This window comes from Cygnus atratus, chromosome 22 (genome assembly GCF_013377495.2).
Source record: "Cygnus atratus isolate AKBS03 ecotype Queensland, Australia chromosome 22, CAtr_DNAZoo_HiC_assembly, whole genome shotgun sequence".
In the NCBI taxonomy this organism is placed as follows: Eukaryota; Metazoa; Chordata; class Aves; order Anseriformes; family Anatidae; genus Cygnus; species Cygnus atratus.
This window is the reverse complement of record NC_066383.1, coordinates 501,312-528,022: the sequence shown is the minus strand read 5'-3', so window position 1 is coordinate 528,022 and position 26,711 is coordinate 501,312. Positions and strand designations below refer to the sequence as shown.

The 26,711-nt window shown below is 53.5% G+C and overlaps 1 protein-coding gene across 1 annotated transcript; it reads right to left on the bottom strand.

The window, feature by feature from the left end:
• Window positions 1-1,410: 1,410 nt before the first annotated feature.
• On the bottom strand, window positions 1,411-26,352 carry DCPS (decapping enzyme, scavenger). The gene is made up of 6 exons (XM_035555599.2): window positions 26,145-26,352; window positions 25,820-25,988; window positions 15,672-15,817; window positions 8,936-9,049; window positions 3,932-4,042; window positions 1,411-1,863 (listed from the first exon to the last, which is right to left on the bottom strand). Exons 1-6 carry the CDS (start codon window positions 26,331-26,333, stop codon window positions 1,597-1,599), a joined length of 996 nt encoding a protein of 331 aa, XP_035411492.1. The 5' UTR covers window positions 26,334-26,352; the 3' UTR covers window positions 1,411-1,596.
• Between the last annotated feature and the right edge of the window lie 359 nt (window positions 26,353-26,711).

Genomic DNA, 26,711 nt, shown 5'->3' with positions numbered 1-26,711 from the left:
ATCCCTTTTCCTTAACAGCTTGAAACGTAGGGATGCAAAGAACCAGGGGACAGTCAACCACGATGACCATCTCCAGATGTGCTGCTGTGGCAGCTCCTTGGTTCCTGAACCAACTCTGCTCCAAGTAGAGACGTGCTCTGCTTTGCCCAGGCTGCAGGAGATGGGTGGATCTGTGTGTAACACGAAGGAAAACCCCCCTCAGAGCTCACTCCGGCTTTCTCGCCACATGCCGCATTTTTGCAGAGAAATAAGCAAATCCGACAAGAGTTGGCTGCATTCAGATGCTTTGCTTCTCCCTGCTGCTAAAAGGTACCAGGGAACTGCCTGACCTGAATTTTTATTAATCAGATGAGAACAAAGCTCTGGGTATCTCTTGTGATGCTACTTGCAATCAGGCTTTGGACCACCCCGTTGCAAGGCAGCGCCGTGGCACACAGAGCAGCCCTGGAAACAACAAATTGCATCTGTTTTTTCCCCCAGAGGTAAGGGGTGAGAAAAATAATAACAACAACAAACCTGAGACCTCCCTGGTGTGCTGCAAGGAGTAAATAACCAGGATAGACAGCAACACGATTCCTGCAATTACCTCCCAAGTTACCCACGGACCAGAAACCAGAGCCCTCTCGGGCAGCAAGGACTTGTGAGGCTTTACGAGGTTTGTGCCCGGCAGTGAAGATGCTGAGAAGCTGACGGCTGGGCAGGCAGGCCGAGCAGCTCGCACCCCACGCTCCTCACCTGCAGGAGCTCCTCCCGGAGCCCTTCCCGGGGAGATGTGACTCCCCGGGAACACCACGGCTTGGACACCAGCCCGGTTCTCTGCTCGGCCATGTGGCCGTCCCTGGAGGCTCCTTTCCCGGACCCTGTGGCTGCAGGAGGGATTCACCCCCCTGGTGGGAGGAGGAGCAGGAGCAGCAGTATTTTTCAACTGAGCGTGCCGAGGAATCTGAGCGAACCCTTGAGCAGCCCGTGTCAGGGAGGGGCTGCCCTTTCAAGTGAGCTCATTTAAGCTGTACGTATGATTAATTAGCAGCTTAGAAGTGATGGCTCCAAGGCCAAGGATCAGGCAAGTCACATTTGCCTTCCACGGAGCCCACTGCATCTGGCCAGCAGGGGCGAGGACTCGGTTTAGTCATTCACTTGGAGCAATAAAGCCCTCCCAGCCCCAGGAAAGCCGGAATCCTGTTCCCGGGGGTGAGCTCCCGGGAGAGAAGCGAAGCCTTCTGAGGACAGTGGCCTTCCTTGGAACCATCTTTGGTTTTTTCACCAGCCCCACATTTGCTGGCCAGTCTTCTGGGTGGAGAAGATGGATGTGCGCAGACCCTCCTGCCCAAATCCCTCCACTCCCTCCCGCAGTCCCGGAGGAGCCCAGGCCACTGCTACGTGTCTGGTAAAAACACCACACCAACAGGGTTACTCAATCAAGGTTTTAATTGACTTAAGCAGAAGGAACAGTTTCCATAGCAATGGGCTGTCGGCCCCAATTTGTACAAAACCCAAGTATAAAAAGAAAGCAACAAAACCCTTTAAAAAAAAAAGACACAACACATTTATTAGGATAAAAAGATACAAAAGCAACTCCACATTGGCTCTGCCAGTTCACACTCTTCCTGCCTCCTGGAACTTCTTAAGCAGAGGTTCATCAGCCCGCAGGGCAAAGGTCAGGGCCCGTTTCTGGTAGTAGGCCGAGTCCAGCGCCAGGTTGTCGATCACGTCTGCCAGGAGATGGGCTCTCTCCACGGAGCTGCCCGGGGCGTCATAGCCCAGGGCAGTGAAATGCACGTGCAGGTGGTAGTAGGAGGGCTGGTAGTGCAGGTAGATTCGCAGCTGGGATCCAGGCACACCAAAGCGCTTTACTATGGCTTCCTGAGGAGAAAAACAGGTCAGGAAGGGCAACGTGCAGCGAAGGCATGGGTGACGGGGAGCAGGTGGGAATAAAGACCCCAAAGGGATGGAAAGGAGAGCCCCCACGTGCCACAAATAAGGAGAGAAAGGCAGAGAGTTACCAGGCAAACTCCCTGGCTGGTAATGAGTCTGCAGAAGGATTGAAATGGGTGGAGAAGGTTCAGGCAGTGAAAACATCAAAGGCAGCTGTTAAATAAACACCCCACCAAGAGGGGAGCCCCGCTCACACGCCCTGCTGTCTGACAGCCAGGAGCAGGGGAGCCCGAGCCCCGTTAGGCAGAGGAAAGACAAAAAGGAGCAATTTCTGCTTCCTCCATCCTCACAGCAAGAGAGAGGGGGAAATTCGGAAGGGCAGAGCTCTTCTCTGCCAGCCCTCATCCTCCGGCTGCCCCACTTCTCCGTACCGGGATGTGCTCTCCGCTCTCGCTGTTTTCCATTCCTCCCTTATCTCTTCAGCTCGCTCAGCAAGTTACAGGATCCCGTTACCAGCCAGTGTAATTAAAGCTATAAACAGCAACAGTGAACTCCAACACACCGGCTTGGTTTGCTGCTCAGCACACTGCAATCCCCTGACTAATCTCTTAATTAATCTCTGTTTTCCCCAGTGCAATTAGTTTCCAAATTTCGAATGCAGTGAAGGGAAGAGGAACTATCACACACCGATCTATACGGCCCATTACCACGCATGCCCCGGTGTTGGGCTGGAAAAGTCACCAGCCAGAGAAAATGGTCGAGAGGTCAGAAAGGAAGCTGTCAGCACAGGAGGACAAGCTCAGCTCCTGAAGCGCGCTGCAGGCAGAGCAATATCCAGCACCCCTGAGAGGGGAGAGAGGTGAGGCGCTCACTGCCCACGGGAAGCAGTCCCAGTTCCAAGGCAGGCAGCGGTCAGACTTCGTTCCCAGCCTGGCTGCCAAAAGGAAGAGGGTGTTTTCTTCTTAAAGAAGAGCAAGACTTTGCTCCAAAGGGACGGGCGGTCTCCCAGACACATCCACCACCTCTCCGGCCCCTTCCAGAAAGATGTTTCCTTCTCCTGGAACATGCCACGCCAGCACGCAAGCCCAGAGACATAACAGCGTGAGGCCAAAGGCAGCAATATGAAGACAGCACCGTTCTCGAGCTATGGAGGAGAGCCTCAGCTCCAACATCAGGACTCAGCACCACGCGGTGACGTACAAACGGGTGTCTGGTGGCTGCAGGAGGAAAGAAAAGCCACCAGGGTCTCCAGAAAGAGACGCAGGGAGAGCAGCATGGCCAGGCTCGGCAGGGCATTGCTGGGAGGGGTTTCCCAAACCAACAGACCCTTGTAAGGCGAACAGAGAGCGCATCGCCCACAGGGCAGGCTCTGCTCTGGTCTCAGGAAGGGAAAGAGGCAAGGGAGGCATTCACACCTCCCCCCCACCATCTCCCATGAGAGGGGCTAAATCGAGGAGGAAAGGAAACCAGAAAATGCTTCCCATGGCCCTACGGAGACTCGCTGCTTTGCTAGGCACCGAGCCCTGGTCAGTGCCTGGAGCAGCCCAGGACGCCTGTAACGTATCTGGCCTCAAGGGCACAGAAGTCAGAGCACGAAGCAGGATTTAAAGCGCCCTCTTTTCGTTAGTGCTCCACTCCCCCCTCAGCACTTCCCAGGGAGACCCATCGGCCTGCCGCTGCGGCACGGCGTGTCCCCCCGTCGGGTGGCCACCCAGCACAGCATGCCAGCAGCTGCAGAGCAGGAGGCAGCAGCGTCCCCAGGCACCCCTCCGCTCCCACCGCTGCTGCACGCGGCAACGCCGCACAGGGCAGCGGCTGCAAGGAAAGTCACTGTCATCTATTAACGGATGGCCCCTGGTAGGCACAGGGCTTTGCACTGCAGCAAAATAACGGGAAGGACCTTGGGAGGGCAACGTTAGCATCTCTCAGCTGCTGGTCTGCACGCGGCAGGCGGTTCTTTGCCAGGTCTGGGCTCGCAGCCACCCCGACTGCCGGGGAATTCAGGCAGGGACCAGAGCAGAGCAGCAGCCCAGGCGTCCGCTGCCCTTGCACTCACCTTGCCTTCCTGCAGGATGTTCTTCAGCAGAGGCAGGTGCTCCCCTGTGAGGTCCCGAAGAGACTTAACGTCCCGGCGCTGAATGAGGGCTATCAAGTAGAGGTCGTCCAGCTGCGGACAAGCAGAGACAGAGGGTGCTGATGAGGCTGACAACAGAACGAGCAGCGGAGACTTGAGCACGTTGGCCCTGACACACTAACCTGAGCTTTCCACGCCGTGTCACAACACAGACACACACGCGTGCTCGCTACCTGCTGTCTTATTTAACCAACGTCTAAGCTGGGTGGAATCCTAGCTGAGAACCCCGGTACGAGATGCGTTCACCCCAAACCCTGTGTGTTTTTAATAACCCTTTCTGGACAAATTGTTTTTTTCAGCTGTTGGAACAGTAACAACCAGAAGACAGGAGCTTTCTCCCAGACAATACACAACATGATCACAAATGTCTTCTCGGTTTTAAAGGCAGATCAAGCAAACTTTTTCTACTGTAAACACAGCACTTGTAGTCGCTGGGTTTTATTTCGGTGCTCCAAGATTAAAACAGTCGCCGAGCCTCCTCTACCCTTTGTTTCCCCATGTTTCAGACTTCCCAAGTACCGCCACCTTCCACAGAAATAACCCGCTTCCAGCATCTCCTCGAGCGTTTCAGAAGCACTTTTCCCAGTAGGCAGCAAGACTAAATAAAGACCCCTGCACAGGGCAGGAGAGGCACCAGGTCTGCGCGGGGCTGCAGCCGCCCGAGGCGCGGAGGCAGCGCTGAGCGCAGCCTTTCTGCGGAGCTTATCTCCGCACCCCGGCGAGGATTTACGCTGCATTCCAGCGGCCAGAACTGTGACTGTAGATTTTTCCGAATGAAAAGCTTCCTATATTTCCACTGCACAAACAGTGGGCCACTTTCCAGTCGCTCCCGTTCTATAAATAACCGTTTTCAGGATCTAATCATCCACCTGACAGCCCCGCTGCCGTGACATACGGCCGCTCAGCAGCTCCCAGCCAGACCTTTGGCACCTCCAGAAGCACTTACCGAATTAAATGTTTAACAGAACACAGGGTCGTGGATCACTGTATGTCAAAAATAAATAAAAATCAAATGCTCAGTCAGATCATTGTGTGGCATTGCTGCACAGGGGATAATAAACACGGAGACGGAGTCCCTTTTATAGGGATCTGACCGTGCAGAGAGGCAGAGGCAGCCAGAAGGACACGACACAGGCTCACACACCGCTGGTAACAGAGATGCTCTGTAGCAATATCCACAGTTGCACGTCACCCGCGCCTGAATCTACCTGTGCTCTCTCTGTGCTATGCTGTGTCCTGGCAAGCAGTTGCCCGAGGCTACATCTTCAGCTGCCTCTATTTCCGAAACTGAATCCTCCTGGTAAACAACCCCTCTCTGCAGCATTTAATCCCTGTCTCCTTCAGGTTACTTAGCGGTTTTCTAACGATATAAACACTAAAGCAAAGGGTTTAGATATCCAAGACCCAGCAGATCTTTTCAGGGTTATAAGAAACCCATCTGGCTATTCAGAAACAGATGTTTATGCCAAAAGATGCTTGCAGAACCCTGTCTTGGGACTCTCGAAATACAAAGCTTTTATTTGCATCCAGCCAACAAAGCAATTCTCATGGTTTGATTTGATTCTCAGAGCAGCCCTGTGCACAGCTCCAAGAAAGATGGCGTATCAAGTTTGTCTTCTTCAAACCAGAGCTGGCTCGCAGGAGAAAAGCAAACATCCCCTCTCCTTAGAACAACATCTGTATGTTACTGTTTGAAACAAATAAGCCTGTTGCTAAAAAGGCCCTCAGTGATGTAATGCACGGCACCATTTCAGGCAACGCCTCAGGGCTCCTGCGGGTTTGAGAAGAGGAAAAAAGCTAGAGGGATCTAAAACCGGCCTTCCAGCCACATGTTTAACAAGAACTTGATTCCTCTGCACAGGCCAAGCTGTCAAACCGCTGCTGCAGTCTTTTTTAGGTGTCAATTTACCCATGCTAAGCATGGCCGGCTGATCCCGGCCAGCCGCCCGCTAGCCTGCGGCTCGACGGTGGACAGAGGCACTGAGAGGTGAGGAGGAGGAGGAGGTCGAGGCAGCCGAGCAAGCCTGTCCTGCGGCCCACTGCTGCGGGCAGGAACCGGGCAGGAAGGGACGCTCCAGCCTGGAGCACTCGCTGGACCCCGCCAGGCAAGGCTGGTCCTGCAGGCGGGGCTGAACCCACACTCACGGGCATTGGCAAGGGCAAATACTGCGCTCCTAAGCGGCAAAAAAAAAAGATCCAAGAAAACTCAAAGTGCTACCAAGGACCGACAGGTTGACTAGCAGCAGCCGTTCCAGCTCGCAGGAGGTCAGCAGCAAGCGGGAAGACTTCAAAACACAAACAGGAAACCCTCCTCCCATCCATCAGCCTGAAATAGCTACAGGTGCATTTGCAGGATTTGCAGGCGGAGCACAAGGCGACACTGTTGAACAGAATTCTAAGCCCGTGCTCTGGGGAGGTTCGGAGAGTCCTGCTGGGAGCCCTATCTCGCTTCCCTAATTTAATTTAGTAGCCTACGGCTGTGAGCCGCTGCTGGCAGAGCGTGCTGATGAGATGAGTCGAAATCTGAACATCCGAGGGCTTTGAAGAGCAGCTGCAGGGATGAGATCTGTTCTGACAGGTCCCACGTTTAATCTAATACATTAGGACTTGAGACACATTGGACCCGAACACATTCAGCGTCTGTCAGAATACAATTTATTTATGCCGATGACTAAATTAAAAGACGTACCCTCTTTGCTGAGCGCACGTCCAACTTCCTGCAAGGCAGGAAAAACAGTCCTAGTCTTCCTGATGACAGCCTCACCAAACAGGAGCCACGCACGTACCCTGCTCAACACGAAAGGCCAGGCTGCACACAGAAGCCTGTACCAAGAGCTCACAAATAAGACTTCTCTTACTCCGCAGCTTCTCCTCCTTAAGGAACTCCCCTGCTGCAGAAACATTTTTCTCAAATTAAAATCATTTGTATACGGCTAACAGCAAGCTCAGCAGTTCACTGGCCCGTTTGCATTTTCCAGGCATGGGATGTTGAGCCTGCCTGTGAGCACCGACATCAAGCCCTGCTTGTTTGGTGGGATCCAACGGGAGGATGGAAGGAACCAGTGCTCGCAGCAAACCTCGAGGCTACCAGGTTCAGCCGTGGCTTGGAGCTGCCCGCAGCCAAGAAGAAATATCTTGGCTCAGAGACAGAAGTCAACACCCCTTGCTGGGACGCTCTCTCATCTGCCTGGGAAAGAGACGTTCAGCATGAGGGGCTATAAATCCTGAAGGCCACGGATGTAGAAAATAAAGTCCAAGCCCTTCTCTCAGGGTAAAGAATCACAAAAATCATCCAGGAGTCCACACCTCTGTTTTTTTAAAACACAGGAAGCACCCAGCTATCAACAACTCCCATCACCTAGAAGAAAGTACCCACGTGTAACGCGCTGAACTCCCCGACACATCCCCAGTCCTCCCCCAGAGCCTGGAGGAGTCGGGGCTCAAGGGCAGGCTCTGCCCCAGGGCCAGCTGCTGTGCTGCTCCAGAGGCAGCAAGGGCAAACGGCGAGGGCAGCCACGGGGAAGAAATCAAGAAAATCCTGTTTGGCTCACAAAAAAAAAACCAGCAGCATGGATAAACCTCCCCTAAAGACAAATCCTACCATCTCCCTAACCATACCAGCTCTGAGACCTGGGTACAGCAGAGAAAACTAAAGTACAACCTCTAGCCCACCTGCCTCCAATGCTGATCCAAACCACTCGGTTTGGTCCCAGTGAGTGAGAATTTACACTAAGACTTTGCTCAGAGCGAGGAAAAGGACGGCACATTGCTGCAAATTAACTTTTTGGGATCACTAAGTGTTGCTGTCACCATCCTGCAAGTAAAGACGCTGAACGGCGTGAGCAAGGCTGCAAGCCTGCAGCGTGTCGCCTGCTTCGCACGCTGAAGGTCGCACCTCCGGGGGAACAGGTGGAAATTCAGGCTCAGTTACTCCACAGCAACTTGGCAAGGGATTTTTGGAATAGCTGATGTGTGGGGAATTCACCCTGTATATGGACTACCCTGCGGTTAACTTATGTGTACCCACCTGGTCATTCCCCCAAGTAATTTAGCAGCAGACCAGAGATCGATTCCCCTGCCTCCCAGCCTCCCCCCGGCCCACGCTCAGCACAGAAACACAGAATTGCATTGTGGTAACAGCCCACAGGCAGGACTATTTTCAGTTCCCATTTCTAAGTTTCCATCAAATGGTAACTCTCCCTCGCTGCCACCTGCGGAAATGTTTTGAGGATCAGAAACATGAAGGACTTTTTGACTCCAGCGAGTCAACGGGTGCAGGCTTGGAGCCTTGCTTCTTTGAGCTTCGGGTATTTCATCTCCGCAGGCATGCCATGGGCCTTGATGTCTCCAGGCCACGGAGGTACCGCAGGAGCTGAGCCGGAGTCAAAGGAAATAATGAGCCACTCAATTTAGGATTATAGCCTGGGCTAAAACCTCTGAATCTCAACAAGTGGCCACTCCAGCGAGGGGTTAAGCAGCTGCTCATAAGCTAACAACCATCTGTTTGATATCGTGTGCAGGAGAGTTAATGGGAACAACTGAAGGACAACAACACATCCGACTGATTTATGCCTAACATTTAGGCTTACAAAAACCCAAACAAATTCATCGGGAACAAACAGGCATCTGGACTTAGGTTCAAACACATCATGACAATACTCAGGCCAATACAGGAAAGAGAAAGTGAAGCTAATAAATAAATCACTGAGCAAGTGTGAGGACAGTCTGTGTTGTGCAGTGTCCATGTGTGATAAAAGGCCCTGAATCACTGGCAGCATCACTGCTTAATGACAGTGTGAACAGGAAGGATACATTCCCCTACTAAAACTTTCATTAACGTGCTATTAGTAATACAAAAGGGGACACTTCCTGTGTATTACCTCTAAACAAGCAGCATCCCTTCAAAAACAAGAGTAGCAAACAAACCTGGTTTTGATTCCACTTAAAATCTGGAACTAGAACAAAGCCGTTGCAGGGATCTTGGTTTTCATGGATGATTCGATCAGCCTCAGCTTTCTTCTCCAGGATATTATACACCCACTGAAAGAGAAACGTGATTTATAAACCAGCAGAGAAAATAAACTCAGGCACATTTAACCCAAGCTCATGGATTAGTTTGTATTTACTGCAAGGAGAATATAAAAAAAAATTAAAAAATCAACAACTTGATTTTAAAAAGACCAAATAAATTCCTGGCCAACAACATTTGCAGTTAATTATCCATAAAAAACTCCAACAAACTCCAGGCAATTATGAGCACTTCAGTTAAAAGATACCCCCCTGACCCCACTGCATGGCACTACACTGCTGGCTAGCTAAATTATTCAGGGATTTTTGTTTTCCTCTCAAGCATTAAGAATTGGCCACAGCTGGAGATGAGGTATTGAACAGGGATGGTTTAGTCCAGTATAAAAACTGTTACATTTGCCTGTAAGAGGATTTGGAGACAATTCTTCCCGACAGGATCGAGTCCAGTATCCTTCAGCCAGACCAGGCTGCTTGGCCAGAGTCTGAGCGTGCGCCAGGTCCCAGACTGGGTCCTCGGTCTGAGGTGCCCAACGCTCAGGCTCCGACCCCAAGCTCTAACGCTAAACAAATTCTTATTAAATGGGAACGCTCACACACTGAACTTACTGTCTACTGCTCGGACAGCCCGTTTCCTTCCATAACCAAAAATGGTTTTAAATGTTTTTAAGCGAGCCTGACTCCAGCCATGCAGGCTGACTCAGCTGGCTAAGTGCTAAGCTCTCCAGCCAGCACATCGTGCTGCCACCTTTCCCGCTACACGAACGTCTGCAATGCCACCTTCGTGAGCTCTTCCTGCAGGTTTTGCCAAATTACCGTCTGATGGTCTTGCTTGTCATTAGCACCTTTGATTAATGGGTTGTCTGTAACAAGAACAGACTTCTGAAAAGGAAGCCAGGCTCGCTGCTTGCTAGGGCGTTGAGCAAGCTCAGGCAGCACGAGCTTACTCCTTCCAGCAATGAAGGCGAAGAAACCTTACCTCGGGGCAGCGGGGCGCAGCCTGACTCAGCACCCAGAAGGAAATACGCAGCCAAGGGCTCCAACCTGGCTGGTTTAACCCCAGCAAGCCGAGGGCAGAGCCCGGCGCAGACCCCAGAGCCTAGGTCTCTCCCTTGCCACTGGGACACGTGCCCACATGTTTGCTTCTCCGCTTGGGGAGACAGCTGCGGCCCGCTGCAAGCACAAAAACCCCTGAGGGGCAGCAGCTCTCCTGTTCCGCGCTCCCCATCTGGCAGCAAACAGGCACGAGCACTCAGACAGAGCAGGCTCCTCACCAGCATGAGCAACGCCACTCCTGGAGCTTGCCAGGCCCTAGCGAGATCGACAGAGGCTGAAGTCAGCTCGTCTGGGGCTCAGCAGACGTCTCTCACGGCACTGCATGCAGCTCTGGGCCTGTTTACACCTTTTACCTCCCACGCTCTGCTGAAACCTTTACAACTAGCTCTGGAAAGGAAACTCAGCTGATTTTTCCATTCGGAAAGGAAGCAGCACATTGCTTGCAAGCCTGAGGTTGGATACAGCTCCTGCTGCTGGCAGTCAGCACTCTCTGGGTGAACACGAAAGGCCTGTGTTTTCTTGGGCAATGCATGTCTCTTGGTTTCCTGACTGATTAGAAAACAGCCTGCCACTCTTCTGTCTCTATATTTAAAGCTTCAACCTCCACATTGCTTGTAATCCTTGCTCTGGTTATCCCCCTACATTCCTCACCAGCTCCAGTTGGGCTGCTGGGAAGGAGAACAGAAGGACGTGGGACCTCAGACCCCACAGAGAAATATTTCCCCCTGCAGCAGTACCTTCAGAGCAAAGCACCATCCAGAGACAAGACAAGTTTCTGCTATGAAATGGAAGAGGGCAGGAATAAATGGCAAAGTAAGATGAGCAGAAAACATCTTTATATATAGATTTCTTTTCCTGCCAACAAGCTGCCCACCTGCTCTAAACATCACCTGCCAAATGAAAAGTTTTACAGAGAGCACTGTGACTTGGTTTCCTCTAATTGCTAACAGTCTTGGGTCTTATTGAAGGCTTCCAACATTAACCAGGTCTCTAGAAGATAGGGCAAGATGGTAGAAAATGGCTAGGCTTTGAAAGCTGACATTAGTTTGAAACGCCAATTGTTCCTCCCCCAGTCAGTCTCTGAAGAAAGAAATCCTAACTGAGACAACTAGGTTGTAGAAAGAGCACCCCCAGTTGTTTTAGCGTTAGGGAGTGTTTAGGATATGGACAGGCGTCTAAACCAGACACGACACTCATCACCACCACGCTCATCTTCCCATCAAGCCTAGGTACAGAACATTTCTGTTACCCCAGGCGGGTACAGAAGAACGGAGCCGTTGCCAGTCTTGCAGACACACCAAGCGAGCTGGGTCAGTGGCTGCTGTGCACGCCAGATGCTCAAGATAAAAGACAGCCCTGTTGGGAACTGTCAGGAGTTTAATTAATCTAATCAAAACTTAGGATCATTGTGAACTGACCTGAATACATCTCCTTAGGGACAAACGAACCTCTCCTCCCTTGATCCTTTTTTTTCTGCTTAAATTTCTGGTCTTTTCTCCCTAGCAATAACATTTTAGAGAAATTCAGATCCTCAAAGAGATTTTGGAAAGCATGTCACAAGATCGCTGTGCTTTGTGACCCTAGAAGAAAAGCAGGGCAGGAAGCTCTGCAGGAAATGAAAGTTTGCCGTTTACTTTTTCACGCCTCCTCTTTTGAGAAGTGCCAAGCTATCAGTACCTTAATAAGCTCACCGATCAGATGAGCTGAATTTTACACCAGTGCTGCCTCATGTGACCAGCAGTGATCAGCTGGCTGCTCTTGCTGTTTCCAGCACAAGCCTGGGGAGGACAACACATGTCCAGAAGCTGGGACCACAATAAAACTATTATGCTGAAAGTATCCATGCTTTGCGTTCTCCAGGCAGAAAACAGAGCCTCCTCTGTAGTCCTCCAGTACTTCTGTTACCCTTCATATTTCCTCTGCCTCTTTTCAAAACCACTTAAAGACAAGAAACTGCACTACCAAATGACAGAGGTCAAGGACTGATGGTCACACCATGCTGACCGAGATCTCTCAGCGCAGCTAAGGCAGCTGCTCCCAGTGGTAACCAGAGCATGTTTCCACGCACCTACCTAGCACAGAAACCAGCTCACAAGCACCTGGTGGAATGGGCAAAGAGAGAGCTCAAGCAACTTCTGAAGGCTGCTGCTACGTCAGGGAACTTCACAGCCTGCAGAGCAAAGGCACGGAGAAAACATTTGTGCAAGCTGCTGTTGGGTGCAAATGGACTCTCCTGTTTCTCCAGCTAATAAATGCCTCCTGTACATCACTGGTGCTGCAGTCTGACTGCTGCAAGAAAGCTGAACGATGGAGCAAAAAAAAAGCAAGCGGTGAGGAGCAATTGAGTGCACACTGCAGTTTGCAAGGTGCCTCCTGGCACTAGATGCAGAAAGCAAGATTCATGGTCATCTGCAAGTGATTAGGGAACAGACATCACAACAGCAAACCCCGTTAACTGTTCTGCTGCTGTTCAGGAGAGCAGAACAGAGGTGTAGGGAGAGGATACCCAAGGCCTGGTGTTTGGCTTTTGTTTGAGATAAAGGAGTTTGTTTTTAACGGATGGCCTCAGCAGACCCTCACCTGCAGTCAGCTGGAGAGGGCACACGCTTCCCTCATCAGTGAGTTGCAGAGGCAGCATCACAGGGGAGAGGACGCAGAAGCCACTGTCTGGCTTTAAAAGCTGTTCAGGTTGCTTCCTGGTTTCCCTTTCACGGCAGTGGCTGCACAGATTAGATACATAAGCAATCAGTTTCTTTTAATGCACTGAAAAAGCAGTAATCAATTACTCAGTAAGCCTAGCATTACAGGCTGCACAGGCTGGCATGATTTGGTCCCTACAGACTTGTGTTCCTTCTAAAGACAAAAGATGAGGTAGGGAGAGGAGTGGTCAAAAAGGAGATGAAAGAAGAAACAAGTCCATTTCCACTGCCTGGGGTGAGAAGCAGACTGAAATTCAGCTTCTCCCCATGGAATATGGACCAGAGGACTGAAAGGCAGAGTATCTGTATGCAAAGCACTACGAGCGAGTTGTGATGCAGGAAACCAGGCACAGTCTCAGTCTTCGCATTTCCACAACACCCAAGAGACACGTGAAAGGCCCAGCAAACAGCACCAACACCCAGGGAACCACCCTTGTAGAAGGAACATCCCAACACAGAAAGCCTCCAGAAACCCTGGGAAACACACTTCGGATACACCTCCAAGGGAAACGTTCTTCTATAATGGTGCAGAAATGCCACAGAACAGCAGAGCTATACTGGAGGAGCCTAGGGGAAAGAGTCTGGTTTAGCATTGCTGAGCTTACCCAAAAGGTCAGACTGCCTCAAGCAAGTACGATAGCTAAGCGGGTGTTTTCAGTGGAACAGGCAGCCTCACAACTCAGACATCTCGAATAACCTGCAGCTGGTCATGTCTGCTCAACAGGCCCCCAGTCAGAAGAGAGGGCGAAGTACTGGGGAGCTGACAGTCTACAGAGGGTGCAACCACGAGGGGGATGGGGGCAGAGCACCACTGATCCACGTCGGTAAAAACCGCTGCCTCAGACTTCCAGAGGGCAGACTGAACTGTTCAGGACGCTGGTAGGGAGGGTCCCTTGGGAGTCAGTCCTGAAGGGCAGAGGGGACCAGGAAGGCTGGATGCTCCTCGGGAAGGAAGTCTTCAAGGTGCAGGAGCAGGCTGACCCCATGTGCCATAAGATGAGCCGGTGGGGAAGAAGACTGGCGTGGCCAAACGGGGGACTTTTGCTGAGTGTCCAGGAGAAAAAGAGAGTTTATGCCTGGTGGAAGAAGGGGCAGCCAACTCGGGGAGAGTACAAGGAAGCTGCTGGCATATGAGGGAAAAAATCAGAAAGGCTATAGCCCAGCATGAGCTCAACCTGGCCACTGTGGTAAAAGACAGCAAAAAACGTTTTTAGAAATACATTAACAGTAAGAGGACCAAGGAGAATCTCCATCCTTTACTGGACGCGGTGGGGAACACAACTACTGAGGATAAGGAAAAGGCTGAGGTTCTTAATGCCTTCTTCACATCTACCTTTAATAGTCAGTCCAGCTATCCTCAGGGTACTCAGCCTCATCTGGAAATCTGGGATGTGGAGCAGAATAAACCCCCCAAGCCCAGCCAGCACAGGTTCATGAAAGGCAAGTCCTGCCTGACCAACCTCATCTCCTCCTATGACTGGTGACCCTCCTGGTGGATGAGGGAAAGGCTGTTGATGTCGTCTACCCAGACGTCAGCAAGGCCTTTGACACGGTCTCCTGGAGAGGCTGGCAGCCCGTGGCTTGGGCAGGTACACGCTTTGCTCGGTTAAAAACTGGCTGGGTGGCAGGGCCCAGAGAGTGCTGGTGAACGGAGTGAAATCCAGCTGGTGTCTGGTCACCAGGGGTGTTCCCCAGGGGTGGGTGTTGGGGCCCATCCTCGTTAATATCTTTATTGACGACTTGGATGAGGGAATTGAGTGCACCCTCAGTAAGTTTGCAGATGACACCAAGCTGGGGGGAAGTGTCGACCTGCTGGAGGGTAGGAAGGCCCTGCAGAGGGACCTGGGCAGGACGGGTCGATGGGCAGAGGCCAAGGGATGAGGTTCGACATGGCCAAGTGCTGGGTCCTGCACTTTGGCCACAGCAACCCCATGCAGCACTACAGGCTGGGGGCAGAGTAACTCGAAAGCTGTGCAGAGGAAAAGGATCCGGGGGTGATGATTGATGCTCAACTGGACATGAGCCAGCACTGTGCCCAGGTGGCCAAGAAGGCCAACGGCCTCCTGGCTTGTGTCAGGAATAGTGCAGCCAGCAGGAACAGGGAGGTGATCTTGAAGGTCTTTTCCAACCTTAATGATTCTACAATTCTAGGAAATTCTTTACTCAGAGAGAGGTTAGGTATTGCAACAGGTTGCCCAGAGAAGTTGTGGATGCCCAATCCCTGGGAGTGCTCAAGGCCAGGCTGGATGGGGCTTTGAGCAACCTGGTCTGGTGGGAGGTATCCCTGCCCATGGCAGGGGGGTTGGAACTGGATGATCTTTAAGGTCCCTTCCAACCCAAACCATCCTATGATTGTATGGGCTTCTGAGGAGATATTTGACAGCCCAATATGTTAAAGAGGGAGACCAAAGACAGGCAGAGCCCTGCCCCTGTCCCTAAGGCTCCTGCAAATGTCAGGCTTTGCAGAATCTGTTGACTTCAAGGCACATTTTCAGCTCTGGTTTGGCCACAGGAATCGGAGACTGCAGCACGCCACAACTGCAATGCACGAGGCCTTGAGCAGCTGCTGGTGCTCCTGAGGCACAGCCTCTGGCAGTTGTGGTGACAGGAAGCAGCCATCAGGCTGCAGACAAGAATATCAAAATCAAGACTGCTAAAAAAAAAGAAAAAAAAACAGGTTGAGAACTGAGCTTTTCTTCTCCTGCCCTCAGTTCCCACCATCCAAACCCATTCCAGCACCAGCACAACTGGAACCCACCTTGTCGAAGCTGTCAAATGGTGTTTGACACACCACTGCCTGAAACACCTCTTCCTTCAGACTCCTCCATCTCTGCAGAGGGATGCAGAGCCACAGTAACCTGGGGAAGCAGCAGTGCCCCTACCTGGATGCTGAAGCTCTGGGACTGGATGAAGGGCAGCGTTATGTTCTTGTAATCCTCCCAGCTTTCACGGATGAGGTGCACTTCTTGGCGGAGATATTTCTGCAGGTGTTTCTCTGTGGCGGGGTACACCACTGTGGTTTTTATCTCTAGAAATAAACATTTTTGCTGAGTTATAATCACAGGTGAAAGCCAAGTTACTCCCTTTAGTTCCTGATAAATCCTTTTTTTCCCCCCTCTAATAAACGCCACACTAACACATTTCAAAAAGATACCATTAAAATAGCAGGGGGGAGCTGACACAGAAGGCAGGCAAGTGCTTTAACCTGCAGGGCTCCTTCTGCTCTAAAGGAGAGGAGGCTGGTACAGCTGCAGACAAGGAGCAGAAGCAGACAGCACAGCCAGAGCCTGTATTTCCAGTTCAGGTGGAAGGGTACTCTGTGCAAAAAGGTTTTTCCCACGCTCACTTTTCAGACGTATCAGCAGCATCAGCACAGATCTGGGGCTCCCAGGGAAGAGTTTATGTGCAGTCAGCTACGACAGAAACAGCGCACGACAATGCTACCCAGGGCATTTTCCTCATTCTTAAATCTGAAGCTAACCAGATGTTACCAGGCAAGCACTCTGCAACTTTCTCCAGCCACCAAAGCAGACACCACGTGAGCTGCACTCAGCAGGGCTACGCCAGGGGCTGGCACGAGGAGCCGCCAGGCTTGGGAACACCGGGACAGCCGCTGTCCCCAGGGACCGCCTCGGGAAAGCCACCGGCGGGGCTGGCAGGCAGGGACAGGGGAGCCGAGGCTGCGAGAAGATGGAGCTGAGCCTGCTCTGGATCCAGCCCACGTAACGCCAGCACGCCTGCCTGCGCCACCTCAGCTCAGCCGCAGCCAGAGAAACCCGCTCCCAGCCCACCCTACGCGCTTGCAGTCAGCTGGAAAATGGGGAGAGGGAACTGGACACAACCAGAAGCGTTGGCGGAGGAGAGGACCCACGCCGCGGGACGCAGGCGCTTTCCAGATGGAGCCAGGAGCCTCCTGAGGTCTTTGGGAAGCTCAGGCGCAGCGAGCGGGCCACCAGGAGAGCGGAGCAGCTGGCCAAGCCTCCTGAGCCATCCGGGGACACGCCAGCGTGCTTGGAAGCGGCAGCTGAAAGCCAGACTTGGGGAGATGGCAGCGCGGCCGTGCGCAGACTGGAAGGTGGTTGAACTACTCAAGCACTGGAGAGCTGCTCTCCTGGGGGAGCCCAAAGCCCACTTCGTTCCCCTGTTTCCATCCTGCTGCAACTGCCTCGAGCAGGGTTTGTCTCAGGGCTGCAGCGCCGAGCCAAAACACCAAAGCTGAGGTGCCAGCAGTCAATTCCATGGCAGCCCCTAGCTCCTGCCCCTAATGGAGACAGGGACAGACCCCAGCAATGTCAGGGAGCGGGGCCTGGCAGCCCCGGAGCAGACCCACTCCTACCTTTCCAAAAGTTTTGTTCTTTAGTTTGTGTGTAGCTTCACTCCGGCTGCCCAAATTCCCGCAAAGGGAGGCTGCTAGAGCTGCTTTCTGATTGCAAACAGACTTGAAGCAGCTCAGCTCCCCAGCCAGCTCCAAAATGATGCAGCCTCATTTTGCAGGAGTTGAAGAGCCAAAACTCTATTTGATACAGCTTGGAGGGTCCTTCTGAGCACATGCATGCTGTGTTTGAGAGCACACCATGGCTGTCTGCTTCTAGAGAACAAGATTAGGACAGAGTTTCTTCCATTTGGGTAACAAACAAAAAGCTCTGAAGCAGGAAGAACAGGACAGGCACCTCATCAGCCCCTCGTGAACTCAAGCAGCAGAGCAGCTGGGACAGCAGCACCACCCTCGGTGTGCACACCAGGCAGTAGAAGGGATGCAGGAAGAGAGAAGTAGGAGAAATAGGCACTTCTGCCACGACAGGCGATCACACCCTGACCCCAACCAGCCCCCAGCACCCTGTCCTGCTCCACCGCATCCAGCTTAGGCTATGAGGCTCGCGGCAGGCTGCTGCCCCTGGGTCCTGAAAGCTTCCTCCATTCATAATGCAAAACGTAACGTGGAAAGGATCATTCATCTCCTCTGAAAGCTTCTTTCAGCTGCGGAGCTAGGGACAGCTTTGTACTTCTCGTGAGCAGCCGTATGACAGACAGGCCATCCTCCCTGCCCCGCAGGCAAGGCTCTTCGCTGGCCCATGCCCTATGCCAAACGCGACTTGCGGGAACAAAACCTCCTTGTGCACGGTGACTGGCAGCATTCATTCGGCACAGACCTCGGCTCGCAGCGTCTCTCCGGAGGAAGGAGACCCTGACGACTTCCCGGGAGCATGCGGACAAGATAAGGGCTGGCACCGCTCCTTTTCCAGAGCTCCCGGCCATACGGGTGCTCAGCCCTGAGGACAGAAAGCCGAGGACAGAGGGACCCATCTGGAGCAAACGATGGCTGATTAGCGTGGCCAGATGAGCTCAGGGAAGAGGGCTGGATGATTCACTTCGTTCCCCTGCACCAGCTGACCAGCGAAGAGCATTTAGCTGTTTAACAGAAGGAAAACAACTTCTGTTTGCCTTGAGATTGAAACCTGGAGGTGTGCTTTCCATGACATTACACAGCGAGGGGCACTCTTGCATCCTGCCCCAGCGGCTCTGAGCTTGGCAGCAGTACGCCTCACGCACGGCAGCACAACACGTGGGAAACTTCCCCCTTTGCCCGAGACTGGGTGCGCGATAGAGCCTGCCGCAGCACCGACGGGGGCCTCCACCTCCCCAGCCAACGGAAAGCTGGCACCGAATGTAATGCGGGAAGGCGAAAAACACCTCGCGACTCCAACCAAAACTGGGGCAGCAATCAGATCTGCGTGCAGCAAGGGGCAGGAGTCCTGCTATTTAGAGCAAACAGGCCCCAGCTCCCGGCTTGTGCCCAAGCTCTGTGACGGCTTTTGCCGCTGTCAGAAAGACCGCGGGCTGCGCACCACCCACCAAGCCGCTCACCAGGGCACCAACCAGTTGTGCCTCGAGCTTTATACACGTATATATGTTAGCCAGACACTGAATATAAAGATCCATTTGCTCTTGAAGCCAGGATCAGGGTGGAATCTTTTTTGTTTTCTGGTTTCTGTTTTTTTTAAGGTCAGCACTGCACAAGCTGGGAGACTGCCTTTTCATTTCATGCCAAGCCCAGCTTAATGAAATCCACAGGAAAATGCTGGTAACATGAAATATGAAAATGCAAACCACAAGGGCAGTCTGGTCTGATTCCCACCATACACATGTTCAAACAAGGTTGTTTTCCAGGACTCGATTAGCACTTCTAGTGGGATGATGTAAGAGCAGAAGACGAGGCTGCAGCTCCTCCGCTCCTCACTTAAAAAAAAAAGACAAAAAAAAAAAGCACTGGGGGGAAAACAGAAAGGCAAGAGACAAAATGCCAAGATCAGCCTTCAGCTGAAGCTTCCACAAGCTAGTTTTATATCCCAAAACAAGGCAAGAGCACGGAAGTCCAGCGAACCAACCCACGCCGGGGCTGGCGACCAACACAACACGTGCGCCTGTGCTGTCACAGCGCTGCAGAGCTGCCGGGCAGGGATTGCAGGGCATCTCCCCAGCGTCCTGCAGGAAACAGGCCCTGCTGCCTCCCGGGCCGGGGGCGGCCACTCTTGGTGCAGACAGCCACTTCATGTGCTTTAAAACGTAACGCGAGATCAGAGGAACCCTTAACGCACAGCTGTGGTCGAGCAGCAGATGTCTTGAAAAGCAGAGAGGGAAGAGATTGCGGTTCATTAATGATTATTTCCCTTCTAGAGGTCTCATCAACCCTGAAACGCCCCAACGCTGCTAATTAACATAAATGACTAAGGCCAGAGAAGCTGCCTGAAAGATGTTCAGAGCCTGACTTTCATTAGGAGCCCAAGCACTCGCATTCAGGATGCGAATGCTGCAGCCCCGCTCAGCCACAGAAAGCATCCACGCTACAGATGCCAGCGAGACCACGCTCGCTTGCTGCTAAATCTTTCCATTTGCTGGCGACCGACCGCACTCATGCTTCGTTTTAAAAGCTGCCCTGCTCCTGACAGGCTCCACATGCATTTAAATACCACGTACGATGCCGTATGGGCACAAACTAGCCCGGAAACAGAGGGCAAAAAAAAATCACTGGACACATCATGTGGTTTTTAGGTTGCTAAAGGGTCAGCGATTGTCTCTGCTTGCATCTGAGTCACGTCAGCCAGCGTGTTCCTGAATGCCAGCCCCAGGACTCCACAAAACGTCTGTGGCTTACTCTGGAAGTCAGGACTGCCTGGCAGTTAGCTGGAGGTACCTAAAAAAAAAAGTAAAAAAAAAAAGAGGTCTAATTGCAGGAACCTGAATGAACACATGCCAGAGGTACTCCAGTGGTACAAGACAGCTGTTTGGGCAGCTCACCCTGCAAAGGGGGTGTTTGAGGGAATACCCCGTGCTTTTGGCTCCTTGCCCACAAGAAAATGAAGCTCCGACTGACTAGCACCAAACAACTTCTCCCCTCCCCTGCCAAAAAGGAGAGCAAAACACAACCCAGCACACAACAAAACAAACAACAAAAAAGAGCCAGCCAGCTCAGTTTGGGAATCTTAACAGATAAAAGGGACTGAACAGAGCTGTTGCCAGAAGCAGAGGACAAAACATGTTGCCCCAGGTTCTGTGCTTTCAAAGCGAACCAGCTAAGTCAACTGCATGGCTCAAGCTGTCCTGAGACTTCACACCAGTGAAAACAGTGAGGAAGAGGTCAGGGAGACACGCTGAGATAATTTGTGCTCGTTTCTCTCACCTCACTCAAGAAACTCAGAGGCAGTATTAAAATGGGTCATTGCAATTTATGTTTTGGGTGTTTTAAATAAATTTAAGTGTGCTGAGGAGTTGAGAGAAGCACGTGGGGCAGGAACGACCTGATTCTGTTTCTGGGTGGGGGCACTCTTTTCTTCCCTTTGCTAAAAGCAAGCTGAGGTGGTGCTTTGGTTTACGATCTACACAAGGTAAGTGCCCAGCACAGGCAGCTGAAGGGAAAGTTGCATTTGCACTCTTGCAGGTTTTTCCTCTGCGACATCTTTCCTGTTGCACACATCCTCCTGCACCGTCCACATCTTCTCCTTTTAACTCAGACCTAACCAAACTTAATGACGTACAACCTCCCCCTTTCCCCTCTGCACGAACATCCTTTATTTTTGGCTACGGTCACCGCTGTGCAGTACTCCAGGCGAACACCTCCCGTAACCTACCCCCGATCAGGTACCACCACGCTTCGTCACAGACGCCTGGGGTTTCCCTTACAGAACACAACAAAGGCGCTCACAGAGGACAAGGCTTTCAAGAGCTCACGCAGTCTCCGGGGCCAGCACATGCCAGGGCAAGCCAAGCGCGCTGCTGGGGACTCCTGCCAAGGTTGTCCGGCCTCTGCTTCTCATCCACGGACGGAGGAGGACGTGGTGGGCCCTGGCTTCAGCAGTCACAGCGTGGGAAGGAGGCAAGTTCCAAGTCACCACCTCCTGAAAACTGGGGCAAAGCACGGTAACACCTCCCACCACCTCCCGAACCAGCCCTCCCTTCTCTATCCTTTCTTCTGCACCCACCTAACACCCCTCTCCGGCCCAAGCACTGCTCCAGGCTCTGACTGTTATTTACACCTTAAGGGGCAGCTTGCTCTGCTGGGCAAGCCCCGCGGGCGGGCAGAGGGTGCAAACACGGCCACTGGAAGCGCTGCAGACTCCAGGAGACGCAGACCTTCCCAGTGCAGCTCATGCAAGTTTCTCCAGCTCCTGCTGCCTGAAACCAGACGCTTTCTGGGCTCAGGAATGCAGGAATATGTATCACTTCCTGCATGACTGAATAGTTTCCCCACTGCCTTCCGTGCTCTTCCCTTTCTCCCAGTTTCTCCACCCTGTGTTGGAGAGCCGGAGCCGGAGCGTCTCCCAGTACGTTCATTTTTAGACTATGAGCTGGTGAGCTTCAGTCTGCAGCACGGGGACAGGCTGTGCTTGTGAAAAGGCCAGTGACAGGGAGCTGCACACCTGCCAGCCACTGCCGTGTGTGGCAAACGGAGACTCCTTCCAGCGCAGGGCTGACAAGAGCCCTTGAATCACGCTAGCGCGGCTTCGGTGCCACGAAACACCACATCCCCCAGCAGCCAGGCAAAACGGGGCTGCGCCGCGCTGGAAAACACAGCCGCTCCTTCCCGAACAGATGTCAGCTGGGCAAACGCATCACCAGGAGCTGGATGCTGTTAGGGAACATCTTGCTTAAACCATCTAGCTTTTGCAATCGCTCCTTTGGCACTGCTATGAAAGCCCTATTTCCCCTGCTGTGAAAGCAGCCCCTGCCCTCCCCGGCTGGCCACAGGGCTGTGGTTTCCTCTGCTAGCATTTCATGCCTTCAGACATCAGCTGCCTGTTAAACCTAGGCAGGAGAGCAAGGGGCAGGGAAAGCATCGCACCGATATTTAAGCACGGCAAGAGCTTAAGCAAGAGGTATATTCTTCCCTCGCCCTCCCTCTCGGTCAGTGTTACGCTGTTCTGCAAACACGGGGACGCGTTTACAGCTCTGCCCCACAGGCCCACACAGCTGATCTCCAAACAGCTGCCCTCAGCACCCACTGGCTAGCCTAAAACAAGGTTAAAACACTTCCTTTTTCATTATTAGACCAGATATGATTAGAGGGCATCCCACCGGCCCTGCCAGCAAACTCACTGACAAATTATCTTCTCCTTAACGGGGTGGGTTTGGGTCGCACTTCAGATGAACACTGTCACCAAACTGGTTTTCAAACGTATTTCCCATTTTGCCCACCAAGTGTCTGTCCCAGCGGCCGGTAAGCCTGGTGAGCAGAGCATGCTGAGGATGAGGTCCTGTTCCTGCACGTACACAAGCTCTGTCTCCACACGCCCCCCAGCCAGGGCCCTCTGGCACGCTCTCAGCCCCAGAAAGCTCGTCCGTAAGCTGCGGCTGCCGCACGCCGAAATTCGGATTCCCAGGGCAGAGGGAAGCTGCCTGCTCGAGGTGACTTGCATCTTTTAGCCTGCCTCTTCCATACCTTCCCCACAAAGCTGGGCCATGCAAACAAAGAGACTTGCCCAGCCTTGCAGGCTCTTTTACTACCAAGACAAAACAAGCTTTCATCACGCGGAGCTGGCATTGGCTTTAGTCCCTGGATGAAACAGCATCCGAGTGGCTTAAACGACAAGGGGGGAAAAGGGTGATGAAAATATCCGCTTTCGGCTATCAGGAAGCCCCAGCTGAACGCGGAGCCTCCCGGAGTCTCTCAACCACAAAGGCGACACTGAGAAATGTGCTCTGACAAAGCGGCAGGCCTGGAGGCAGCTCACTGAGGCACAGACAGCTCCTCCCACGAGCTGCTCCGCGCCATCGGCGCGCCCCGTTCCAACCCGGGTGCAGACATGTACCGGCCACCTGCAGCTGTCTGGTGCTCGGCCCAGGCAGTTTGCTGTAAGGGGGCTTCGCCTCACCTTCGAAAAGGAAGGAGTTCACAGTCTGGGGGCCTGGCTGCCCTCGACAGGGAAGCTGCAAAATCCCCAGGGCAAATTCCTGTTCTGCATGACACAGCGACCCAGGGCTCTTCAGTGGAACTGGGTGAGGCCAAAGTTTGACCTTTTCTGCAAGGTACTGTGTTCAGACCATGGGGAAGTGCAAACCTGCAAACGCCAGGAGGTAAAACCCTAACACCACAGCCAAGAGACCAAGTTAGACCCCAAGCTAGGTCTTGCTAGGTCTCCACACGATGTCCAGGGATTTCTCACAAGCCCTGGCACTGCACGCAGCCTTAGAGGAAATTCCTCATCCTTCATTTTATGGTTTATTAGCTTTACTCCTTGCGTCAACTCCCTTCCTGGGCCATGACTCAACTCAGAAGGGCAATTTCCTTCTTCTCCCAAACCTGTTTCCTCCAGTGCTCAGTGTCCTGGGGTGCCAGCGCAGCTGCCAGAGAGCATCTCAGGCGAGCTACCTGCAAAAGCAACTCAACACAGCATCACAACACCCTGCAAGGAAGGGCCAGCCTCTCCACGGGGTCAGGAGCCAGACAACTGCACCTGCCCGTTCCCCAGGCCAGGAGCAGCACATGCTGCTCCTGGATGGCCAGAGATATGTGGAGCCAGGCACGGGGAAGCCTGGAGCAGTTTGAGCTGCCGCAGGGTTGGTTGTAAATCAAAGACCCCAGCTCCTCCAGCACCAAATTTCTTCAAAGGAAGAGCTAAGCCTTTTTTAACGTCAGCAGACAGGCCTCAAACTGCCAAGGGAGACATCTCCCAGTCATGCTTATCATTCACCCTGCTTGCATTTTCTCTGGTAACGACGTGCTGGCGTAGGAAGCTGGGGAGACGGAGCGGTCCAGTGCGGAGCCCTGCGGGGCCAGCCGCAGGGACGCGGGCACAGCTGCGCCGGGGAGCAGGAAGCAAGGATGCTCCGTGTTGTCTGGGGGTACGCTGCTTCCAAACCACGGCAGGCGCACCCCTGGTAAAGCTTCTGCAAAAGCTGCCTTTGAAAGGCAATTTTAAAGGTGATTCGAAAGACAAACTTCTGCCGGAGGATGCCACGGGCTTATTCCTTCTCACAGCCGGAAGAGCAGCAGCGCAGTCACACACAAGCACAGCGGCAGGTTTGGCATGAAAAGCAGATAGCAAAGCTATGCAGGAAAGGGTCACAGCACGGAAGCATCGATCAGGAGGAGACATCCGTTAAGCCAGGCACAGGAGGAAAGTGACTTTTACCAGAGTGGCTGAAGGCTAACTCTCCCCAGACACGTTGTTAAGCACCCGAACGCGCGGCTGCTGGCCTGACATCAAGCTGTAACAGCATTTCTGCTGTCAGAGCAACAATGGAGTCGTGCAGCCCTGTAACAAGATAGCGCAAGCAAGCCAAGAGCACCCAGTGCTCTCTGTAGGCTGGAGCGAGGTCCCAGCATTTCAGCATTGCAATGCCACCTCGTGGGAGCTGCTGCCAGCCTGCAGCTCCACAATCCTGTCAATGGCCCAGGGCACTCTCAGCAGCCACCGCACCGCCGTATTTTCCTGCCGCTGGAAGGTTAAGGCCAAAACTTCCAACTTCAAGTTACCTGCAGAAGAATGCAAGCTTCCAAAGCCAGACAGTGCTTCCTCCTAACGCAATGGAAGCTGCACTAAAATAGCAGCATTTGGGGGAAGACACATGCATTGCCCTGAAAATCTGATTTGGGACCACAACAACTTCTTACTTTAGACTACCACTTTGATTAATTTTGACTACGTTAAACCTGTCTGGTTATCATCACATTTACAGCAGCATTGACACATAATTAATCACTGCACTTCCAGAATTAAAACAAACATCAGCATTAAATCTAAGCACCAGGACAGCCAAGACAGCATGCCCCTCCATCAGCAGCTGAAAGGTGCCGCAGCCACAGAAGACTTTTGATGGCAATGAAAATCCATTTCACAGGCCAACACCGTCCCATGATGTCTTCAACCTGCTCATCTGACCTCGCCATACTCGGCTGTTAATCAGGAATTTGTAACGCAGGGATGTGTGAAATCACCAGGGAGAAGCCTGAAAGGCAGAGACACACCAGGTGTCTGCCTGCACGCATCAGACACCAAGGGCTACCAGCATTTAAATTCCCATTCCCATCACATTAGCTGCCTGTCCTTACAAGGCAACACGTGGCAATGAAAAATACAGCACAGGAGATGACACCCTGGAACGAGAAGAGTTCACACACATGTTCTGCAGAGAATGTTTTCAAAGCAAACCTTATGGGGAGGGATGACAGCTAACAGATTACCCGACATCTCAAACAGAACAGGCAACTTCCAGACACACGAGGCCGCCTTCACCTTTACAGCAAGGTGCAGAGCGATGGCTGCAGGCAATCGAAGAGCTGCCCACCTGGCAGCCCACCGCGGTGCCCAAAGCACCGGGAAACTCAGGGAGCGCAAGCACCGGCGCGGGGGGAGCTGCGCTCCCTCAGAGCGCGGCTCGAGGCCCTCAGGAGATCCGGGGGCAGCGTGGGCCGAGGAGCGCAGCGGCTGGCAGCGGGCAGGGCACCCGGCAAGCCCCGGGTCCCCGCAGGCCAGCAGGGAAGAGCCTGGGGGCCAAGCCCGGCCGGGGGCCCGCAGCACGGGGCCGCACTCACCGCTCAGCTCGGGGGGCGGGTAGAGGCGGTACGTGCTGTAGATGTCGTTGGACATCTGTAGCTCCAGCTTGGTGTGCTTCTTCAGCAGCTCCTCGATCTTCTCCTCCTGGAAGGGAGTCTTCTCCAGGATCAGCACAGCGTCCGTGTCCTCTCCCGAGGGGCCGGTCACCTGGAGCGGATGGAAATCGGCACGGGGAGCTCCCCACAGCCCCCGCGGGGACGCCTGGCAGCGAGCAGCCCCCCGATACCTGCCCTAACCCCCCTCCTGCCAGCTTAAAGCTGCTGCCCCGGCTCCCCCCGGCTCCCCCCCCGGTCCCCCCGCTACCTGGCCGTGCACGAAGGCCGCCTTCTCCCGCGCCGAGTCGCGCAGCAGCCGCCGCAGCCGCACGGAGCCCAGCGGGAACGGGGCTCCGGGGCCCGGCTCCGCGCCCGCCTCGGCCCCGGCCTCCGCCTCGGCCTCGGCCCCGGCCCCGGCCTCTGCCCGCCGCCGCTTCGGCTCCGGGCCCTCCGCCATGGCCGCCGCCGAGAGGGAGCGGCCGCGCCCGGGGACTGCGCCCTCTGCCGGGCCGGGGGGCTCCCCGCAGCGCCCCGGGGCCGGCACAGGAGCCGTGGGGGTGTGAGGGGGGGGACATCGGCCAGCCCCGCACCTCCGGGCGTCACAGCCCCTGCACTGTAAATCCACCCTCGTGGGGCCGTGGGACCATATACACCCATATCCCTGCCCTATAGATCCACCCTCATGGGGCCGTGGGACCATATACACCCATATCCCTGCCCTATAGATCCAGCCTCACAGGGCCACGGGCACGTATACACCCATAGACCAGCCCTACACCTCCACGCCTCACAGCCCCTGCCCCATAGATCCAGCCTCACAGTTCCTCGGGCACAT